This window comes from Leptonychotes weddellii, chromosome 3, assembly GCF_054177405.1.
Source record: "Leptonychotes weddellii isolate Sample4059 chromosome 3, ASM5417740v2, whole genome shotgun sequence".
Lineage (NCBI taxonomy): Eukaryota > Metazoa > Chordata > Mammalia > Carnivora > Phocidae > Leptonychotes > Leptonychotes weddellii.
The window spans coordinates 142,183,230-142,205,579 of record NC_138371.1 but is presented as its reverse complement, the minus strand read 5'-3'; the positions used below and the strand labels follow the sequence as shown (position 1 = coordinate 142,205,579).

General features: G+C 36.4%; 1 protein-coding gene across 1 annotated transcript in view; it reads left to right on the top strand.

Moving 5' to 3' along the window:
* KLHL1 (kelch like family member 1) overlaps window positions 1-22,350 on the top strand; it is a 197,156-nt gene that overhangs the window by 146,098 nt on the left and 28,708 nt on the right. The window contains exon 7 of the mRNA XM_081815511.1: window positions 6,827-6,989. Within this exon, the coding sequence (XP_081671637.1) occupies window positions 6,827-6,989 (163 nt within the window). The remainder of the gene's footprint in view (window positions 1-6,826; window positions 6,990-22,350) is intronic.

Here is a 22,350-nt window from a genome sequence, read left to right as displayed (position 1 = left end):
CAAACATAAATGGAGCCCTCAGAAATAGAGACAATGTAGAATAGTGGAGTGTATTTAAATCTCTAACTGGTTTCTTCACAAGTCTCTCCCATATCCCTACTGTGATATTATAGACTGAAATTTGATGAGAAGACTTAGGGTCTTGATACATAGCTACCATAATTTTCATCATATTGAATACTTACATAAGGCTAAATATGTGCCATATACTTTTCTAAAGTGCTTTGCGTGTATTATTCCATTCAGTCCTTGAAGCAACCCTGTGGGCTAGGTAGCATCAGTAGCTCCGTTGTACAAATCAGGAAACTGAGACACAAGAGGCTAAGTAACATTTCCAAATCACATAGCCAGGATGCTTTTTTTTTTTTTTTTTTTTTAACAAACAGAATGCATTGATGGAATGGAGGAAGAAGGGATATTAGGAAAGGGATCCAATCAATACATTTTCATTCAAAAATATTTCCTGAGTCTTTCATTTTTTCTTGTATTAACAGCTACCACATCAGTATAAGACACTATCATCTGTCACATACGCTATTGGCATGGACCCATCCATGCTCATTTCTCCACACCATATCTCACAGGGAATTTTTTGAAAAATAAATATAGTTGCATCATGTCTCTGCTTAAAAAATTTCAGTAGTTTCACATTGCTCTTAGGATTAAAAAAAAAAGAAGAAGAAGAATTCTTATTGGCACATAAAGCCCCACACTGTGTGGTACTTTAACTCCTCAGACTTACTGTACGCCACACTGCCTGTCCCTTAACTCTCCAGTTTTCTTGCTACACAGGCCCTCTTGCAGCTCCTCAGACATACTCTGCTTCTTCCTACCACTAACACCTTCATACCAATGTTCCTTCTGCCTAGAATTCCTTAACCCCAAAGTGAATCCTAACATTTCCCCAGGTTTTAGCTCAGTCATCACTTTTTCACTTTGGAGAAGAAGCATTCCTTTCATCCTATGGACAGGTACTAAAGTAGCCCTATTTGTAGACTTCATTGATTTACACCTCTCCGCTCCCACCCCAGTGTGCACTCTGTGTGGAAGTGAACGGGTAGAAGCTATGTAATTGTGTATTGTGTGTGTTGGAATTGTTGGAAAAATGGATGGATGATGAATGAATCCAAGAAATGAAAACTGTATAGTAGTAAAATTGGATGTTGGCTGACTACTAAACTTCAATGACAACTTTGATTCTGTATTACCTGCCCCCCCTACACACCACACAACATGAATGAAAGATGTTAGCAACTTGTAAAGTAGGCAGATTATTGGTTGGAGACCTTCTGCCCAATGGTTCTAGTACTAATGTCATTTTATACTGTGGCAGTCATTTTTAATCTTGACTGAGGATTCAGTTAAGGATTCAGTTAAAAGTTCTCACCCTAGATAACTTGAAATGTCTCTGTGGTTAGGCATCATCTCAGCCCAATCAGACAAGAATCTCTCTAATTCAGAAATTAGTATTTTTTCAAAGGTTCCCAGGTGATTTCAATGGGCAGCCAAGACTGACAATCACAGTCTCATTAAGGAAAGAATAGAATACAATATGCCAGTACTTTTGCAGATCAAGCGAAAATAAAAATGTATCTTAAGCCTACATGATTTCATAAGATTGAATGAAAAATATCCCTATGCAACATAGTCCATTTTGCTCTGCCTATGATCAACATTTAAAAATTATATATGTATTAATCTATTAGTATTTTATATCATAATTATATAGAAAGCATTTGTATATATTTTATATTATATGCATATATAATATTGGGTAAATTCTCACAAAGACTACATATCTATACACATACGTATATCACACATAAATATACGTATCACACATATATTTAATATCACTGGGGAAAAATGTGTAATGTATATAAAATGTATATAATTTCACTTATCTATTTCTCCATTCCCAATTAGGTATGTTATTTTTCTTTCAAGTCTTTGCACAGAACAAAAATCCTTAAATGAAGTATTATTTAGGATTTCATGGCTTCTGAAGTAAAACTATTTGGTAATACTGGGATTAAATTAGCCTGATCATTAGTTATAAGTATTTACTAGGTGCTACTATATCCTTGATGGTGATTTTTAAAAACAGTTTAGAAAAAAAGTTTAAAAATAAATTCATGTCTAGAAGACAATATACATATTGAAGCCACTGGTAATTTAAATATATTTTGAGACTTCTATAAGATAATAATTAGTAATATTATAGTAATTTATTTGACATAATGATTAAGTCAAAAGAAATTTAAATGTATTATTATTCATTTAAAAATACTCTATACAGACAAAAGGAAACCTCATATTTTACAAGCTAATGCTTTTCAAATTATGTAATTAATGGCAAAATGCAAACAGTAAAGCGATATTAAGAACTGGCTTTATGTTGCCATAATTTTTAATTAAAATATGATGTTCTGGGGGCACCTGAGTGGCTCAGTCATTGGGCGTCTGCCTTCCGCTCGGGTCATGATCCCGGGGTCCTGGGATGGAGCCCCGCATCGGACTCCCCGCTCCGCGGGTGGCCTGCTTCTTCCTCTCCCGCTCCCCTTGCTTGTGTTCCCTCTCTAGCTGTGTCTCTCTCTGTCAAATAAATTAAAAAAAAAATATGATGTTCTTAATTTGGAAAAGTTTAGAGCTTACAATAAATTTAGCAATATATTAATTGGATGATATTTACAAGTGTAGAGAAGAGTAATCATTTCTTTTTCAGGAGAACAAATTAAGTGTCTGGTTGTATTGATACAGAAAGGGTAAAATAAATATTTTGAGGTAAATTGTGTGAGTAAAATTAAATTTTGCTTTTATTTTATTTTTTAAAATATTCATTTATTTATTTTTAGAGAGTGAGTGTGAATGGGGGGAGGGGCAGAGGGAGAGGGACAAGGAGACTCTGCCCTGAGCACAGCCCGATGCCAGGCTTGATCCCCGGACCCTGAGATCGTGACCTGAGACGAAATCAAGAGTTGGGTGCTTAACCGACTGAGCCACCCAGGCGCCTCTATATGGGAAAATTGTAATAAATATTTTACAGCAGAAGTCTTAAGGGGAATAAAATGTGCAAGACCCATAGTGTAAAATATGTAAGTAATTATGCGTTTTGAAAAAGTACAATTTGGTAACATAAAGCATCAAGAAGACATTTTGAAATTCATTATCAGAAGTAGTCATGCAATTACTAACCTTGAGACATACAAAAATATTTCAATTAAATTATTATTTTTTTTAGTGGAGGTTTAATATTGTTACTGAACAAAGCACAGAAAAATATTTTTAGACTGTTAACCTTGCTTTACTGCATCTGTAAGATATTTTTGGTAAACATAAGGAAGAAATTGAATGTATCATTCTAATTTTGAGATTATTCTGGTCCATTTATCATCACAGCTGCAAAAAAAAATATGCAAATCACATTGTAAGGCATCCAGGTTCATAAATCTGTGGCATTTTATATATGCTCTAGGACTGAAACATGTTCATAAAGTCAAATAATTTCAAACAGTTAAAAAAACAAGTCACAGATCAATGATTTTTGTAGGATATATATTTGATTAAGTAGTTATCAGATTGTATTACAACTTGTAATGTAATACTCCAGAACCTATTTTGAAAGTGAACAATAACCTCCCTCTTTCCAAATCCAACAGAAGTTTGTACTTGGTCAGAAATACGAAAACTTTACCCCATCCCCTTAGAAACACTCTCCACTCTTAGTTTTCAGATACCAAAATTTCTGGTTTTCCTTCTACCTATCTGGCCATTTTTTCTCTGTCTCTTTTGTTCTCTTTTCTTGTAATTGATATTGAAGCCACTCAGGGCTAGATTCTGGTCTCTGTTACCTTCTCTCTTAATACTATTTTCTTAATTGACCTTATTTGATTCTATGCCTTTAAATGCCATGTCATTGTTGGTATGTCCAAAATTTAGACATGTAGCTCCAACACTGACTTGAACTTTTGACATGTATATTAAACAGCCTTTTTAAATGCTCCACTTAGATGTCTGATAGTCTCCTCAAAAATGATATCTTCAAAATATAGTTCTCAAAATTTTCAATCAATTCATCTATCCGTGAATTGTTCTTTTTATTCACATACCAAGATCCAATCCATTAGCATGTTCTAACAACAAATCTCCAGAGTCAGAATAAATCTCAAATATTTCTACTTTTCTGTATTTACTCTTTAACCTACTAGTGCAAGCTCTCATCTTCTCCTTTTTGGATAACTGCAATTCCCTCCTAATCATCTCTCTACTGCCACCTAAACTGACTCCAATCCGTTTGCTACAACACAACCAAAATAAATATCATGGTGACCATATCCCTCACTGATGAACACTTCAGTGATTTCCCTTTGCTCTTAGAATAAAATCCAAATTCATTAGATTCATGCATGATCTGGCCCTTTCTGATGGATATATCTTTAAAAACTTCACTGATGTTTAAAATTGATCTTGATATAATTAATTATTATTGAGATGTGAATGATTGTACATATTTCTATAAAAAGCCCATAAGATAAATCCATATCCTTTGAGAATTGCCCCCAAAATATTTAAGACTTATTCATCCTTTCTGATTTCTATCTCTTACTTTGAGCTGCCTAAAGAAAGATCAACATCCAAAGTTTATGCCCTTTGATTTTGGCAATCACTGAGTCAGAACACTGTCCTCCATATGGATATCTATTTACTGGTGTATGTAAAATAGCATCCCTAAGTTGAATATATGTGTGAGAGCAATTTGATATTCTAATTAGTTACTTTATCCTATTTTTAGTATATGTGCTGCCGAAGCAAGCACTACTTTATCCTTTATTAAATTATAATTCTATAATATGTGTGAAGGACTTACTGTGAATAATGTACTTATTCCATTTTAGTTAAATATTTGTTAACTGATATATATGAACTCAGCGAGGGCATGGACTTTGTTTGCCTTGTTTGCTTCTGTGTTCTTGGCACTGTGTGGTACTAAGAACAATTCCTGACACATAATAGACATTCGAATGAATGAGTGAACGAACGAATGAACAAGGGGTTATTTATTTTCAGGTTCGTGTTGAAAGACAATTCTCCATGGGTCTCTCACATTTTTGTACAACTTTCAGGCAAGGCACCAACTGCCCAAAAGGATATTAATATAACGGAAAGGCTAAGACAGAAAGAGTTCTTCTTTCCAAAGTGAAAGGCAGGCATGCTTAAAAGCATGAAGATGTCTCCTTCTGTAGTAATAGGCATGTAGGTTTATTGCTCATTGAAAAGTTATTTCCTTTCCCGTAATACAATTCACTGCACGTTCAAGTTCCAACTGACCCTTGTCAATGCAAAGAATGCATTAGACAAATTTAAAAAGCACGGAAGACTTTATTCAAGGCTATTGCAACAGGGAAAAGAGGCCAGAATTGAGGCTGAACTCAGCCTCACTCAAAACAAAGGCAGGAGGGTTTTTAAGAGCTCTGGTAGGCGCAGTGGCTCATAGGCAATCTGTGTTTGCTAATTGGCCTTACCCAAAGGTGAGGTAAATTTTCTATCTCATGAGAAGAGGTAGTTTTACAACTTGAAGCAAGGGGTCAACTGAAGTTAGGCTCTCAATATCTTTCTTAATGCTTACATTTCAAAGAAATAGTTCCCAGGTCCTTGAGAAGAAATTCCTGGGTTGTAACACAAGTAGGAGGCATTTAAAAAGATTTCCATCTAGAAAGGACAGAGAAATAATGTGCAATTACATGTTTTCTAAAATAAATGCTCTAAGGAAAATGAGGTCAGGACCCTAGAAGCAAGAAGAATCCTGTCTAAATTTTGGTCAAGCTGAGGGAAATGTTAATGTTAAAAACTTGGTCATCCTCTTTGGGTCACCCTGTTGGAACCGGGGCTTGAAGAACAAGCAAAAAAAAAAAAAAAAAAAAAGTAATACTCTGACTCTTGCTGTTGGTATGAGTAATGAATTACCTTTCTCCTCTGACCCAGGAGTCTCATGTCTTATACCAATATACATAAATTTATGACAGTCTAACTCATCAGCTAGCAAGTAGGGTAAAATCGCAGACTCTTCAAAGCCCTTGACAAGCAGACTTTGAACTTGGGAGGAAAATTCGTCAGAATTTCTCTATATATAATGAAATCATTTCAGCCAATATTAACATGATATTTAAATATTTAGCAATTGTTAGCATTTAAGAAAATTCATCTATAAAGCAGTGAATATACTGGAAAAGCAATATATAGGAGTGTGTGTGTGTATATATATACACCTATGTATATATATACACACACATATATATAAAATCTCCTTCCATTGATGACTCACTATTAATTTGTTTAAAATGCTTATGTTTAGTGATTTCAGCTTATAATATGAAATGCATCATAACCTTTAGAAAACTTCATCATGGAGTTACTGAGAAGCCAAAACACAGAAAATCCTACCCTGAATTTCAAATTGATAATATTGCATTGATTTAATGTAACATTGCTTAAAGTAATAAACTACTTTAAACTGCAGAGTGGAAATGTTCTTCAAAAGTAGAGGCACAATATGTATCATCTCTGATTTTTAGAATTTGTTTCTTCATAGAGACATAAATAAGGAAGTTCATTTTCTTTTATAAAGCATCTAGATCATATTTTTGGTTCTAAATTTTTTGCACTTTAAGAAAATGATACTGTTAATAGTAAATAGATTCTACCCTACTGCTATTGGGTGATAGCTAGAGCTTACCCTGAATTGCATCACGGTTTTTACTATTAATCTGATTTTTTAAATCTCACTGTGAAATCAATCCATTCAGTTTTCATTTCTCCCCTGTTTTAGGTGTAACAGTCCTTGAAGGTCCTATTTATGCTGTGGGAGGCCATGATGGCTGGAGCTATCTGAATACAGTGGAGAGGTGGGATCCCCAGAGTCAGCAATGGACATTTGTAGCCAGTATGTCCATTGCCCGAAGCACAGTTGGTGTAGCAGCACTGAATGGCAAGTGAGTAGATTTTTCTTCTTTTATCTGAATACACATTTTTTTGAGTATCCTTTTTAAAATAACTTTTAGTAAGCCAACTCAATAAAAATCTCTTTAAATATTTTAAGATTGCTATTTTTTTCTTTAATTCAGTCTTCATGGATAATTGATGAATCAAGATTGCATATTTTTCTGGTTGTCTCGCCATATAAAACAGAAACTAAAACTTCACATTAATTGCCAGTTAAAGCAGCATCGAATATATCTCGTGAGAATTATTTCCACTAGAGATCTGCATATTTGCATACTTTCTGGTAAAATCATCTGAGGGGCTTTCGAAATGCTACTAAAATTTGGTGCCTAGTATATATTTTTTGCATCATTATACTAGTGTGTCCACTTTCCACCATTTCCATTTCTATCACCCTAAATCAGGAATTCTTCATCTCCATAATGTTGAAATTTGGGGCCAGATAATCTTTTATTGGCGGTGAGGCTCTGTCCTGTGCACAGCAGGATGTGCAGTGGAGTTCTGGGCTTCTATGCACTAGACTCAGCTCTACCTCTATCCCAGTGTGACAACCAGAAAGTCTCCAGACTTTGCCTCGTATCCTGTGGGGATGACAAAATATGCTCCTTCTTACTTCCATGAGAACCTCCTGCCCTAAACAAAGTTAGTGACACATTGGTCCTGGAAAGCTGCAAATGTTTCCAGTCTGGTTTCCCTACTTCTCTTTCTCCTACAATCCATTTGCCAAAGCAGCCAGAACAATCCTTTTACAAATACAAATCAACTGTTATTCCTCTTCAAGGCCTTCTCTTTCCAAATAGGATACAGGGCCTATCTTCACCTAAAGGGACCCACTGGATCTTGCCCCTGCGTACTCTACTTTTTTCTTTCCTCTTTGCTTCAGCCTCAAATATGGCAAGCTCTAGCCCCTCAGTCCCTTTGAATTTGCAGTTGGCATTGAGATCATCCATTTGGCAGTTTTTAACAGTTATAAAAATCAGCCTTATTAAGACCCCTCAGAACCATCAGCACCAGCAGACTGGCACCTTCTCCCAAGGCCTCAGGGTCCCAGTCTAAGGGTCCCTCTTTCATGTCACAGACACCAGCTCTAGCTAAACAGTGGCCCAGTGACACATGTCTGGGCTTCAACTACATAAATTCCTCCTCCAAACTTCAAAATCTTAATTATTATAATTTGTTCTTTTTGTTCCTCAGCACTAGGGGTGGGAGTCGTTTCCTTTAGTTGATACATTTATGATGTAGGATTGGTAGGAACAGCATCTCAGACAAAGAAAAACTGCCAAATGGATGGTCTCATTGCCAACTGAGGGGTCTCAATAAGGCTGATTTTTCTAAGTGTTAAAAACTGCCAACTGGATACAAAAAGAAAGGATGGGGTGATACTCATAGGAACATGAAACAAACAACAAGGAGCAAGACCCTCCCCCTAGGAGAGGCCTAGCCCTTAGTCTTTCAGATTCTCTCTTGTATCCATGAATGCCAAAAATGGAACCAGGTGGCAAATCAGAAAAGTGGTTTGCAGAATTGCTGGCCCGGCATCAAAGAGTACAGTATAGAAGAGAGAAGTACAGTATAGAAGAGAGAATGTGAGAATGTGAGGGCAGCTTAATAACTGGAACATTCATCTTGAAATTCAAAATGTTGGTCACCTGGGTGGCTCAGTTATTAAGCGTCTGCCTTTGGCTCAGGTCATGATCCCAGGGTCCTGGGACCAAGCGCCACTTTGGGCTCCCTGCTCAGTGGGGGGGCCTGCTTCTCCCTCTGCCTCTGCTCCACCCCACTGCTCATGTTCTCTCTCTCTCTCTCTCTCTAATAAATAAATAAAATCTTTAAAAAAATTCAAAATGTATTCTTTTTAAAATGTATGCTTTAAAAAAAAAACAAAGAAATTCAAGAAAATGCTTACCAGGATACAATCTGATTGCTACTTTCCTTTCTTTTAACTTAATACTTGGAGATTCATTTTAACAATCTCAACTAGGTATTTCTTTTACTTAGGAAAGTTTTTATCTATTGAGAATTAAAAAAAATTCTTCCCTTTTCCATTATTCTAGTCCTTTAGTTTTGGTATATATATTTTAGTATGTATTCATGTTTGTGATTCTATGTGTGTTCCATAGCCATAAATTCCTTTTCTCTCCAGTAATTTTATTTCTTTTCCACTTAACCTGGGACTTTTTTTTTTCTATATCACAGATTCAATCATTGCCATTTTGTTTATGGATTTTTATTATTTCCAATGCAGACTTAAATTTTTTGCATTTTAATTTTCCTTACCTGATATCCTTCTCTGATACCTTTCTTTCCTATCTACTTCATATCCATCTTACTTCAATTGAGTGTGCTGTCTTATCTTAAAAAACTCTTGTATCACCAAGTGTATATTTTCTTAAATTGTTTTGGAACACAATTTACTTATTTTTCCTAGAAATCACAAGTTGTAAAGTATACATTTTTTTAAACAGTATCATTTGCTTAAATAGTAAGATGTTCTTATGTTTTGAAAAGACTCTTCTTACCTGTGCTCTGTTGTGCTTTGTTTTGTTTTCTATGTACTCCTTGTGATTTGTCCTGTCACAGATCATTAAGTCTCTTAATTTCTCTCATGGTCAGTACGTTTAATTTTTCTCAAAATCCTACTCTCAAATATTTTGTTTGAAGTTGAATTAATGTCCATATCCACTGATGTTTCAAAAATCTATTAGATGAGAGGGGCGCCTGGGTGGCTCAGTTGGTTAAGCGACTGCCTTCGGCTCAGGTCATGATCCTGGAGTCCTGGGATCGAGTCCCGCATCGGGCTCCCTGCTCAGCAGGGGGTCTGCTTCTCCCTCTGACCCTCTTCCCTCTCGTGCTCTCTGTCTCTCATTCTCTCTCTCAAATAAATAAATAAAATCTTTAAAAAAAAAAATCTATTAGATGAGAAAGGAAACGTGGAACAGAATCATGGAAAGGCCAAAGCAAACAGCTACCTGTCAATTTATTTATTTATTTTTTTTTGTAAGCTACATTTCTGTAGCATAGTTCTGTGTATCAAACTTTCTAACTTTCTATTAGTACTGTCTTCAATATCAAATAATATCTATTGACATTCCTGCTAGATTCTTTTTGGGTACAGTTAAGAAAAATCTAGAGTCCTATCATTGATGCTTTGGAAAACCATTGTGTAGGAGAGTGAAAGGAGTTAAAATTATATACATCCCTTCAATCCCATAGTGGTAGAATGCTATGTAAAAAGTGGTTAGAGGTGTTCCTTCAATAGCTTCCTAGATAAATGGAGATTTTTCAGAAGAGGAAATTGAAGCTTATCACTGACCTTCCATCTCATCTCATTTGAAAATTATCTAAAGGAAATTTCTTAGAATTGTTTCTATGTGAATTAGATACATCCCATTCCCCACTCTTCTCAATAGATTTTTAAAAATTCTGTTACAAAAAATAAAATAAATAAATAAATAAAAATTCTGTTACACCTTTTAATAATCATAGCAAATATTTTTTCATTTGTGTTAATATTGTCATTTTACTCAATAGAGAATATGTATTATTATCATTTTCTACCTATATTTATCTTCTCTTTTAAAAGGACTGTTTTTCTTTAAGCATTATGATATATATTTTTTAAAGATTTTATTTATTTAGTTGAGAGCCAGAATGAGAGAGAGAGAGCATGAGGGGGGAAGGATCAGATGGAGAAGCAGATTCCCTGCTGAGCAGGAAGCCTGATGTGGGACTCGATCCCGGGACTCCAGGATCATGACCTGAGCCGAAGGCAGTCGCTTAACCAACTGAGCCACCTAGGCATCCCAAAGCATTATGATATTTTTACTTAAAAAGCACTTAATTTGGAAATTAATAGCAAAATTTCACATTATTCAACATTAAGTATATTTTTTTGCTGGCATATCTATTCACAAATAGTAAAATTTACCATAATAAAATGAATATTTCTCTTGGATGTTAATGTTCATAATTCCTGTACAAGAAAGCCTAGGCCTTTTTTGCCTTTTTGCTTTTCCTGATGTTTATTTATAAGTAACAGTCCATTTGTTTATTACTGACTTCCTTACCACTTACATTTGATGCTAATGGATTCATTCCTTGCATTCTTTAGAAAATGTATATCTCATATCTCATATCTCTTTAGAAAATATGTATCTCAGAGCAAATTTATTCAACGGGGATGACAAATATCTTTACCCCTTCATTATCTTATTCATTTGCTGCATTATTCTGTTACGTATTCTGTAATACACATGCACCTCTCTCTATTAAAGTTTTAATGCATTACTTATCTTATTCTAGATGTTTTTTAATAAATGATTTTTTAAAGATTTTATTTATTTACTTGAGAGAGAGAGTGAGAGAGAGAGAGAGAGAAGGAGAGCAGGAGCAGCGGGAGGGGCAGAGGAAGAAGCAGGCAACCCGCTGAGCAAGGAGCCTGATATGGGACTGGAACCCAGGACCCCGGGATCATGACCTGAGCCAAAGGCAGACGCTCCACCAGCTGAGCCACCCAGGCATCCCTTATTTTAGATTTTTACATTATGGCTTTGTGAACTTTCCTTATGGTTTACTTTGAAATATCTTAATACGTGTCTGTTTTGTTACAAATCTCCAAACTCAATCAGAAGAGGGTGGGATAAAAATCTAACAAATGAAATATTTAATGGACAGTTTTACAGCACATTTTCACAAGTTGTTATAACTAAATTATCTTTCCAATTTCTTCTAATGCCCCCTTTAAGTTGTCTTTTAAATTGGCTATCTATGGGATTCATCATTTGGATTGTTTTTATTGTCCTTGTATTTTTTGGTCAGCTAGGTTATGTAATATCTTAAGAAATCCTGTTTTACTCTAATACCATTCTTCCTAAAAATATCAGAGTGTGATAGCATTTAATCTTAGTTTTTATTCTTGAAACTGTCACATTTTAATTGAGTACATTTTTTTCCAAATTCAATCCTATTCTATGAAAATGTTTTAAATGATTTAAGTTTCAAACAATCTTTCTCCTTTAAAATCAAAATAGTATAGCTCTCTTTTGAGTATCTTTTTTTTTCCTCCTGGGTGTGATTTAATGACCTCAGAATTCTGTGGTTTGATGACTATCTATTAATGTCTAGTTGCTTTTCCTGTTTTACTCAGAGAGAATCATAATTACTAGAAAGTGACCTTTCACGTTCAGACCCATAGCAGAAAATTGTTTCAACATCACCCTCTGACAGTTGTTTATCTTTTTCTCATCTCTACTGACATGATTTTTTCCTCTTGTTTTGCTTTCACATCTCACTAACGTGTCATGATAACCTGACTGTTGCCTGTCTGAAGATTATTTTGAATAATTTTCCCAATTAAGACACATAAAAGCCAGTGAACAGCCCTCTTAAGTTTAGATTCTTTATGATACCATTTGTTGTGGAAAAATAAGAAATTCATTCCTGGGGCAACTGGGTGGCTCAGTCAGTTAAGCAACTGCCTTCGGCTCAGATCATGATCTCAGGGTCCTGGGATCGAGTCCCACGTTGGGCTCCCTCCTCTGCAGGGAGCCTGCTTCTCCCTCTCCCTCTGCCTCACACCTCCTCTCGTGCTCTCTCTCTCTCTCAAATAAGTAAATAAAGTCTTAAAAAAAGAAAAGAAATTGGTTCCTGACTTAATATTAATGAGTGTATTCTGATAAATTCAAGGGCAAAGTTGTATCAATTTCATTAAACATTTTGGTTCAGTCTTCCAATAAGAGAGAGTAAGCTAAGTGGTAGATATGTCATCTTATGCCAGGACAGCCAGCAGACTTACTTGATAAATCAAAGAAACCCAACAAAACAGTGGGTAGACATTGGGGTGTGGTGATTGGCCATATAAAACCTCAGACTCCCCAGCTATCTGTTACCAGTGATTCTTTTTGTTTTTTCTTTGCTCTTTGCTTGATTCTTTCCAACTCTGTAGCTAATAGGTCTTTCAGTTTTGCTTCTCTTTATTTCCTGAGTTAGCTCAAAAAGCAGATACTGATTCTGTCTGAGCACTTCCACAAATAGGCCTGAATTTTAATAAATGTATGCGACAGACCCTTGAGAACTTGCAAAACAGACAGAAATAATGGGGTTTGCTTCATGATTCACCTTGGCTAAACTGAGTCTGCTTATGCATTCAAAACCTCATGTTAATAATACTCATGGGGCAGTTGAAATTTCTGTGCAACCTGAAGTATATACAGCTTGAAGAATCATAAGAGGAGTCAATGTGTGTTGTTTTCTCCAGTATGTGCCAATATCTAGCACAGTAAGTTAAGCCTCAGGGCCTGTCATTTGCAAGGTGTCTTCCAAGAAAGAGCCTATTTCTATTTTTTTATTCAAACTCTGGTATTCTTTTTCTTAAATATGGAAACCCAAATTGTGTAAGTTTTTGTATGATAAGCAATTTGTATTAAAATTGTTTTATCTTAGAGTCACGAATAAGAAAAAAAAAACTGCTTGTTTGCTGAGTCTCACTTGGGAGTACTAACATGCTCTGGAAGTCTGTGATTTCTCTTCTGGAAAAAAATATATATATACAGCTGCCCTATGTCCGCCCATATCGAATTGCTCAGATTACTGGAGCATGGGGACATGGTCCACACACTTTTATCCTTTCACAGACTCATCTCTCTACTTCCATTTCTTTTCCATTGTGTGTGTGTGTGTGTGTTTTTCTTAATAACTTGCAGCTATGCATTGCTCACTGTCCACTTAGTTTCTCTCCTCAGATTTTTACCTGATCTTTGGATACATCTGAAATCTCTCCAAAGTGACACAACTTCAGCCTAACACAACTCTGGTTCTCTATGTGCCTTAAATTCCATGTGGCAAGATCAATACTAAAAGGATTCAGTTTATTACACTTGAGAACAATAATGCCAGGAAGTATTAAAAATGCATTAACATTTTCTTTTACCTAAATAAAAGGTAAATGAGACCATTTATATTATTTTCCATCATCTGAAGCCTAGTTTAATCTGTACCATTCCATAAACCTTTTTTTTAACTTCACCCATTTAAAATTAATCTTTCCTTCTTTTGTGTCCCCAAGACACATGATTAATGCTTTTCTCTGCCATTTGTCAAAATCTTATTTCAGGGGAACTTAGGTGCTTTTTCTTTGACAGATTTCATAGATGAATCACCCTTTCTCGAGAATTGGAAACCAGTACTTGATTCACTTAAAAAAAAAATAAAATAAACACACATACACACACCCAAACTATAAACATGTATTGGCCATGGTGATATAGCAAAGAAAATAAAGCAAACCTGCCCTCAGAGAGCTTACATTATATTAGAGGAAAATTGGAAACATCAAAGGAAGGAAATGCAGACTTGTAATAGGTGTAGAGTGGGAGCTTGCAAGGAAACATGGGATGGAGGGATGAAGGTAGTAGAGACCATTTCTGCCAGGAGTTAGGTTACTGAATCCGACCAAGTTTTGGAATGTGGTTAATTGACCTAAATTAATGTGCATATTTACAAGTAGAAGTTTCTTTAGAAAAAACTGGCATGTTCTAATAAATAAAGATAGGTGTTTGCTATCAGATTTCCACATACAACCTTGCTTACCAGCCATGTTACAATGTCAGCAACTCTCAGACACATTTGCCATGTTTCATAGCGAGCAGGAACAAGAACAATTATACAACCTGTTGTAAGCTTACTGAAATTCTTTTTTTTTTTTTTTTTAGATTTTATTTATGTATTTGAGAGAGAGAATGAGCAAGTGAGAGAGAGAGAGAGAGAGAACACAAGCAGGGGGAGAAGCAGACTCCCCACTGAGCAGGGAGCCAGATGCAGGGCTCCATCCCAGGATCCTGGGATCATGACCCCAGCCAAAGGCAGGCGCTTAACAGACTCAGCCACCCAGCACCCCTTAAGCTTATTGAAATTCTGCTTACCATACTGTCAGATACCCTAACAAGAACCTCTCAAAAAAAAGTTCACTGAAGAGTAGATGCTGGAGTATTCTGACAGCGGTATTCTCTTGGGATCAGATTAAAGAGATTTCCATAACTTGAGAAACAAAAAATCAAACCGAGTTCTGGATCCAGAGAGTTGCTTCAAAGGTTTTATCCAGTGAGGGTTGTGGAATTCTTATATTTTTATTATGCAAGGGAAAGGATGTCTGAACATACTTTCTGAGTAACAATCTATTGTGAGTGAAGATTATATTTCTATCACAGACTTCGTCAGCAAAACCTTTCAAATATGGAGACGATGGTGTTGGAAGCACTTTCTGTAGCCATGAAACCAGTAACCAAAGGGTTAATGGAACTCCTCTCAGCTGCATACTACTAAGAGCAGCAGCAGTGTTTACCCAGACTTTTTCTTTTGCCTTTAAATTTCCCTAACATCCTTCAGAGGAGTAGATTTGAGGCCCGCCTTCCTGTCTCCTTGTTTGGCTGCCTCTAGAATAGAAACCTTGCTTTGCAGCATATGCCATGTTTTGGTGACTGTCTTTGCTGCCTATCAGGCAGAAGAACTTGGGTTCAGTTACAAATTTGGTGAGCCAGGCAGGAGCTCTTTGCTTGGTTTGTAGGTTCCCAGCCACTAACAGGAGTCTGGTCATAAGTCTCAGCAGCAGCCTAGACTCTGTCCTAAGGACCATGGGGTGGGAGGGGGGCTCCCCATCCCTACTGTGGCAAGGATATGCTTTTGGGTTTCAGTTTGGACAGACATCTCTTGGTGAGTATTTCCTGTGCAACCGCAGGTGAGTTTACTTCTTCCTCCTGTTTTAGTTTGGCTTAGATTCTTCCACCCATTTGGTTGCCTCCAAATACGGGGTTTTGGTTCTCTTGACCTTCTTTTCTTGCTTAGGAAAAGGCTGTCTAGGAAGCCATTTGGTTCAGCAGGTGAAGTTCTGACTTTTAGGGAGGAACCAGTGCTCACAGAGGTACTTTGGGCTTCGTTTGGTTTGTTTATTGCTGCAGCTTATGGTAAAAAACAGCCTTGTTCTCATTGGAGAATGAGGAATGACAGCTTGATCCTCGCATGCAACCCTTTGGGTTGTTTGCTCCAAAACTGGCCAATCTTTTTTTTTTTTCTTTGCAACACTGCTTGGTCACAATATTTATTAAATTCCAGGGGAAAATGACCAACTAATGGATCCATAAATTGTAATACCAGCTTGCAATTATATTTGTGTGGGGAAAGGGAGATATTTGGAAAGTGGGTCTTTAACAAGTTGTTTGCATCTGTTTTTATAGTATACTTGTATGTGTCTCCATGTATGTTGTAAATGTGAGAGATTTTCTCCACTTCGGATGGCCTTGCTAAAATTATTTTGTAAAAGAGTTCTAGTTAGTCAATTTAAAGGTAAGCACTTACAAAAATTGGGCATTCTAAAACTCAAAGATTGAAACTGTTGTTTTGCAAGCTCACATGATCTGGGAAGATATTCAGTATTAAAGCTAACTTAATTTAAGGTTGTCCTAATTAAAATGGACACGTCTTTAGAATTATCAGCATTACATATGAAATTTTTATTCTGCCTCTGCTTACTGAAAGTCAAGTAAGTTCATGTTATCTCCATTGCAAAATTTGTCAGAAAAGAAAAAAAAAAAAACTCGGACTTTGTCTAATGCCTCATGAAGTTGTATGGGTAATCTAAGAATAAACAGATGTAAATAATTTTAATAAATGTAATCAACTACTGGAAATAATAAGGGAAACAACCATGTAGGCAAGGGAAATGAGACTGGTTATTTAAAGATAAGGACAAAATCTGAATGTAAAAAGGAGAGCTGTAGAAGGTTTGTGAGAAGGGAATCTTTGGAAAGGAATTTTGTATGTGGTCCAGATTGACTGAGATTATGGAAATTAGTATGTAAAGTAGTTTATTAGGGAAGAGAAGGAAGTGTAAGAAAGCAAGATTGGGCAGAAGTTGAGCAGTGATACAATATCAACAGAAGCTTTAACTAATTCTCCAAGGAGCTCCAAAAGTTGGATTACCCTTCAGAACTATTCTAAGTTCAGGCAAAAGGGCTGGACTTTAATAACAGTCCTAGGATGCAACCACCTGGGCAGAGGGCATGCCCTTGGCAAAGCAGCTGTCTTCAGTCCAGGCGATCCCTGATGGCCTCTGAGAGCTGAGGACTGTTGGCAGCATTCCTACAGCTGAGAGTCCTTCATTCCTTATAGAGATTCTGGTCAGGACATCACAGCATCTAGTGCAAAAACTCAGATCCATGCAGTGCCCTGGATGTCCTTGTCTCAATAAGTATACACCAACATGGGAGATGACAGGGAGGAATAAAGGGGGGATGGCATACTTTTTAAAAAAAATTTCTCTTATTCAAATAAAGGAGTTTTAATATCAGAGGTATACCAGTATAAAATCGGAATTTGGTTTTTCTGTTAAAATAAGTTTTCTTAGATTATTGGTCTAAACTATAAACAAAGGTTTTTAATCTGCCTAGAAAAAAATAAGTTTCTATGTTTTTGTCTTTATTAAGTCTTTGATTACTTAAAGTTGAATCTTCTCAATATTAAAAGAGCTAAGTTTTTTCTTTTAACAACTATGTAACCCTCTGCATTTGTCTTTGGAATCTCTTATTGCCACCTTGGCTAAATAGATAATCGTTAAATTTTGTGATGATCTGTAATCTTATTTAAGCATGTGCTTTAAAACCACCTGGTAGTTCACAAACTTCCCAAAATTCAACTTCTAAATGAAGTATTTTGGACTAATTAGGCTTATTTCTTTGGAATGTCAAATTACATGGGAAACATTGTCAGATAAGTGATGATAATCCTTCTTAAGTTTTATTATATGGTTGAATGTTATAACTGTTCCAGAAATTATACAGAATCCCTAAGGTTTTGATACATTCTGGTTTAACTATCATCACTTGCAATTTTAATTATTAAAGTGCTGTATGTCACAGAATTTCCTTGTCAATTCCACTTAATGACAAATATAGGTCTCTGTTACCTTTAAGATCACAAAACTAAACCAAGAATTTCTAGAACTAATGGGAAAGCTACATTCTGAGAGACTTGTTTAGGACATTGCTGGTTCTCTAGTGTTTGCTCTTCCAGACTTAAGGCTATCTATGACATATAGAAATTTGGAAAATATCTCTTTGTAAACAAATATGAAAACTTTAAGTTTTTCTCCCTAAGATCCTTCCAGAATTCAAAAATTCTCAGTGCGTATTCTTATATTTTCATGACAGTGTATTTATTTGCATAAGTTTAATAAGAACCTGGTCTCCTTGTGACAGGACACAATTGGAAATACTGGTTATTTTACCAAGGCTTGACTGGACAGTTGTATTTGAGGGAGATGTTCATAGACTCAAATATGACCAGATAGTTTTAAGGAGCTAAGGTTGACTTTATGGAGTCAGTGAAGCCCCTTGGAAAAATTGTCCTGGTTCTTTGTTTACAGGACTCCTAGCAGCCTTACTAGGGGAGTAAAGAAGGTTACTTCCTGGTATATACAGGAACCTCAGAATATTTTGGGGACTTATAGAAGAGAGGAATTCACCCAAATCTATAGGTATTACAGGCAAAGCCTGATGGCAAGTATTTGGCTTGGCTTCTTAGCCTTGAGAGACTGTTATAAGTTCAGAAATAAAAAAGAAAAAAGAAAAAACAACCTATATGGCCAATCACTATTGTTATTGTGCTTATGTAAATAATGAAGCCAAGTTTGTTAAAATTGGACTTATTTTACAAACAAATTAGTTTTAATTTGGCTATCTTTGGAAATGAGGGTGATTTTAGAGAGAAATTATGTTTCGGTAACATGCCTTTGTGGCTATTAGATTCTAGCTCTGATTAGCTGTCTTTGTTTGTTGTTTGCCTGAAAAACTGGACTGGACCCTGAATTCTTCTGGTTTTCTCCAATATCTGACAAGACTCTCCAAACTAATGTTTCCAATTTTTTCTCATTCTCTTGACTTGAAATCACCAAGAACTAAAACTGCTCTTTTTTTTCCCTGAAGCCCTGGAAACTGAAGCTAACAACTTGAGGTAAACTTCAGAGAAAAATTGCCACACGGTCCGTGTTTAGATGATCTTCATGCCTATTGCTGTCTAGCCGCTCAGAAAGATCACCAGAGACCCACAGATAACTGAATAAGTTTATTCCAGCCATCCCAATTAGATGGATTTACCATTGGAAAATCCAGACACTGAGATGTTTATGGATGAGACAGTTTTATGGATCAAAGACAATGAAGATCTGAACGCAGCTATAGCCTACTGTTGAGGGCACCAGAAATTATACTGTTCAACTGTCCAAGGGAATAGCTGGGCAGATCAAGTTGCCAAGTTGGCAGTCCATACAAAAACTCCAAAACTCTCTGTAATGATTTTCAGTACCAGACATAGATGTAACTAAAAACAACCCCAGTATTCCTCAGAGGACATCAGAAGAACGAAGGAATGGGGTTTGGACACCAAGCTGGCATTAAAACCGGCTGGAAATATAATGAATCCTTATCCCAGGACATCTTCTGGAAGAAATGATTAACCATATTCACCAAAGCATCCATTATGCGTGAGATGCTATTCTTCAGTGGATCCAGAAGTATATTGTGGATCCCAGTCCTCAGAGAAGTCTTCAAAAATGTGACACTGCAGTAAAAACAATCCTAAGACTGGGTTCTCACCAACTCTAAAAGGGTATACAACTTAGAGGCACCAAACCTGGAGAAGGCTGGCAGGTAGATTTTATCATGATGCCATAAACAACAGGTGGTTTTTAGTATTTGCTAATATTTGTAGACCCCTGGTCTGAAGCCTTTCCATGACCTTCAGAAAAGGCCCCCAAAGTTGTCAAAACAGTTTTAAGCAAAATCATTCCTAGGCCTGGATTGATGCTAAGAATTCAGAGCAACAATGGAGCAGCATTGGTGGCAAAAATCACACAAGCAGTGCCCAATGCCTTGGGCATTCAATGGAAATTACACATTTTCTGGAGACTCTACCCAACTGGAAAAAAAAAATGAACTTCTGGCAAAGATATGCCAAGAAACCGACTGAACTTGGGAAACACTTCTTGGGTAAGAGTAGCCCCTAGAAGTAGGCTTGGATTAAGCCCCTATGAAATGTTATATGGAAGGCTCTTTCTATACTCGTTCATGACTTAGGAGTCCCTGATGGGGCTTACATTAGGAAATTGGATACTATCAAGTGCATTCAATATAGCAAGATGATGTACCCATAGATGTGCCCTTATATCTCCCAAATCCTAGAGACTTGGGGTTATTAAAGACCTAAAGGAGCGAGCACCCAGAATACCAGCTCCAACCTTGTTGGACAGGACCTAATGAGGTACTATTGACTGCCCATTCTTCAGTGAAACTACAGGGAATTAAGCCACGGATTCATCACACTCAAACGAGAAGAATTCACAGGTTCCCTATACCCAATCAGCAAGGAGAACATTGAAAAGAACCCTGCTTGGACTAGCAAGCCTCTGATGGACCTGAAACTACTATTTAGGAGAACTGGTCTGAAGAAATCAATAAGTACAACAAGCTACTTGGTTACAACAAATCTCCCCTAAGGCCCTAGATAAAATATAGTGATAACAAAAGTACAAAAACTTTGGTGATACAGGATGTTAAGTTTCAACCTTGAACTAAATGTCCCATTCCTCTAACCCCAATCTTCCTTCCATTTCAGCAGGAAGTATATAATGTGGCCATCATCCCAATTCCCTCAAGAATAAGGAATGATCAAAAGACAGTGGGGATTAAAACTAGTAAACAAAAAGTTAATGGTACAACTCTCAGCTGCCGTTTTTAACCAGATCTTTTTCATTTGCCTTTAAATTTCCCTTACTCTACTTCTTCAGAAGGGCGGACTTGAGGTTTGCCTTCTTGTCTTCTCATTTGGTTGCCTTTAGAATAAACCCTTCCCTTGCTGCATACTCCATGTTTCAGTGATGGTCTTTGCTACTGCATCGGGCAGATGGGCTTGAGTTTGGTTACAGCCATCCCAAAGTATGCACTGTTGATAAAGTACGACAAATATTAAATAGCTTTATCTAGAATACAGATTATAAACAATGTTAATTTTCTAGGAAAAAAGACAAAATGGGATCAGAAAAGACTTTCTAGTAGAGATACACTTGAATTGGTTGAGAGATGAATGAGAGGTACCTAGCCTATGCAGGAAAAAGGTATCTAGGGTAGAATGCACAATGGCACACAGGGTTAGAAAAGATCTAGTTCTGTGTCAGAAACTTCTAATTGTCTCCTAATACTTATTCACTCCTTTGTCTATGAAAGATAAATACCCACTGTTAACTAAGCATATGGCCATCTAAAATAAAAACAACGTATTGTAGTACCTTATCAATTACTTATTGACATTGACTAAGTTTGGCCAATGGTATATCTGAAGTGAGATATGCAACTTTTTAAAAGATGAATTATTTAATATTATTGGAGTATAGTTGATATACAATGTTACATTAGTTTCCAGCATAGAAGGTAATTATTTAATTTCTCTACATGTTTTCTTATGCTCACCACAAGTATAGCTGTCACCTTACAATGCTATTACAGTATCATTGACTATATTTCCTATGCTGTACCTTTTATTCTCATGACTTGTTCCATAACTGGAAGCCTGTGTGTCCCATTCCCCTTCACCAATTTTGCCCCCACCCCCTTTCCTTCTGGCAACCCTTAGTTTGTTCTCTGTATTTTAGGTTTGATTCTGCCTTTTGTTTATTAATTTGTGGAATCTAAAAAAAAAAAAAAAAAGATTCTTAAAGGGAGGGGGTGTACTCCTTCCACTTTTCCTTTGTCCTACTGTTTGAACTGTGGTTGTGTAGCTAGGGTTACCTTGGGCCTTCAGGACAAGGGTGTTTGCAGAGAATTCTGCAATGGGATTTTAGCATTTATGTGCAATTCCCAAGCAAGAAGTACTGCCAACTTTTCATACTGCCTGCAAGGATATTTGTAAATCAAACAGCAAGGAAGATAGAGATGGTGTCTTTCTTTGGGGGCACAGAACAGATTTGTTCTTTGACCAGAATAATAAAGATAACGTCTCCCATCAGAGCAAAACTTGGGTGGTTTTGTTGGCAGGTTTCTTTAAAGAACTAGCATTTCCTCAACTTAATGTTCCTCAGATGTGAGAAAGGCCAAGGTCCACTGCATGTGCAATATTTACTTGAGTCTCTATCCCCCTATTGGGCCTTGGGGTGGAGGGTGGACAACAAGAACCAATGTGAACTTGAAGCTCATGGTGCTTAGTTTGCTGTGAATTGTAGCAATTGTTCTCTGACCTAGGAGTCTTATGTCTTTATCCAACATCTACAAAACTATGATGCACTAATTTCTTAGATTTCAAGTAGTAAAAAAA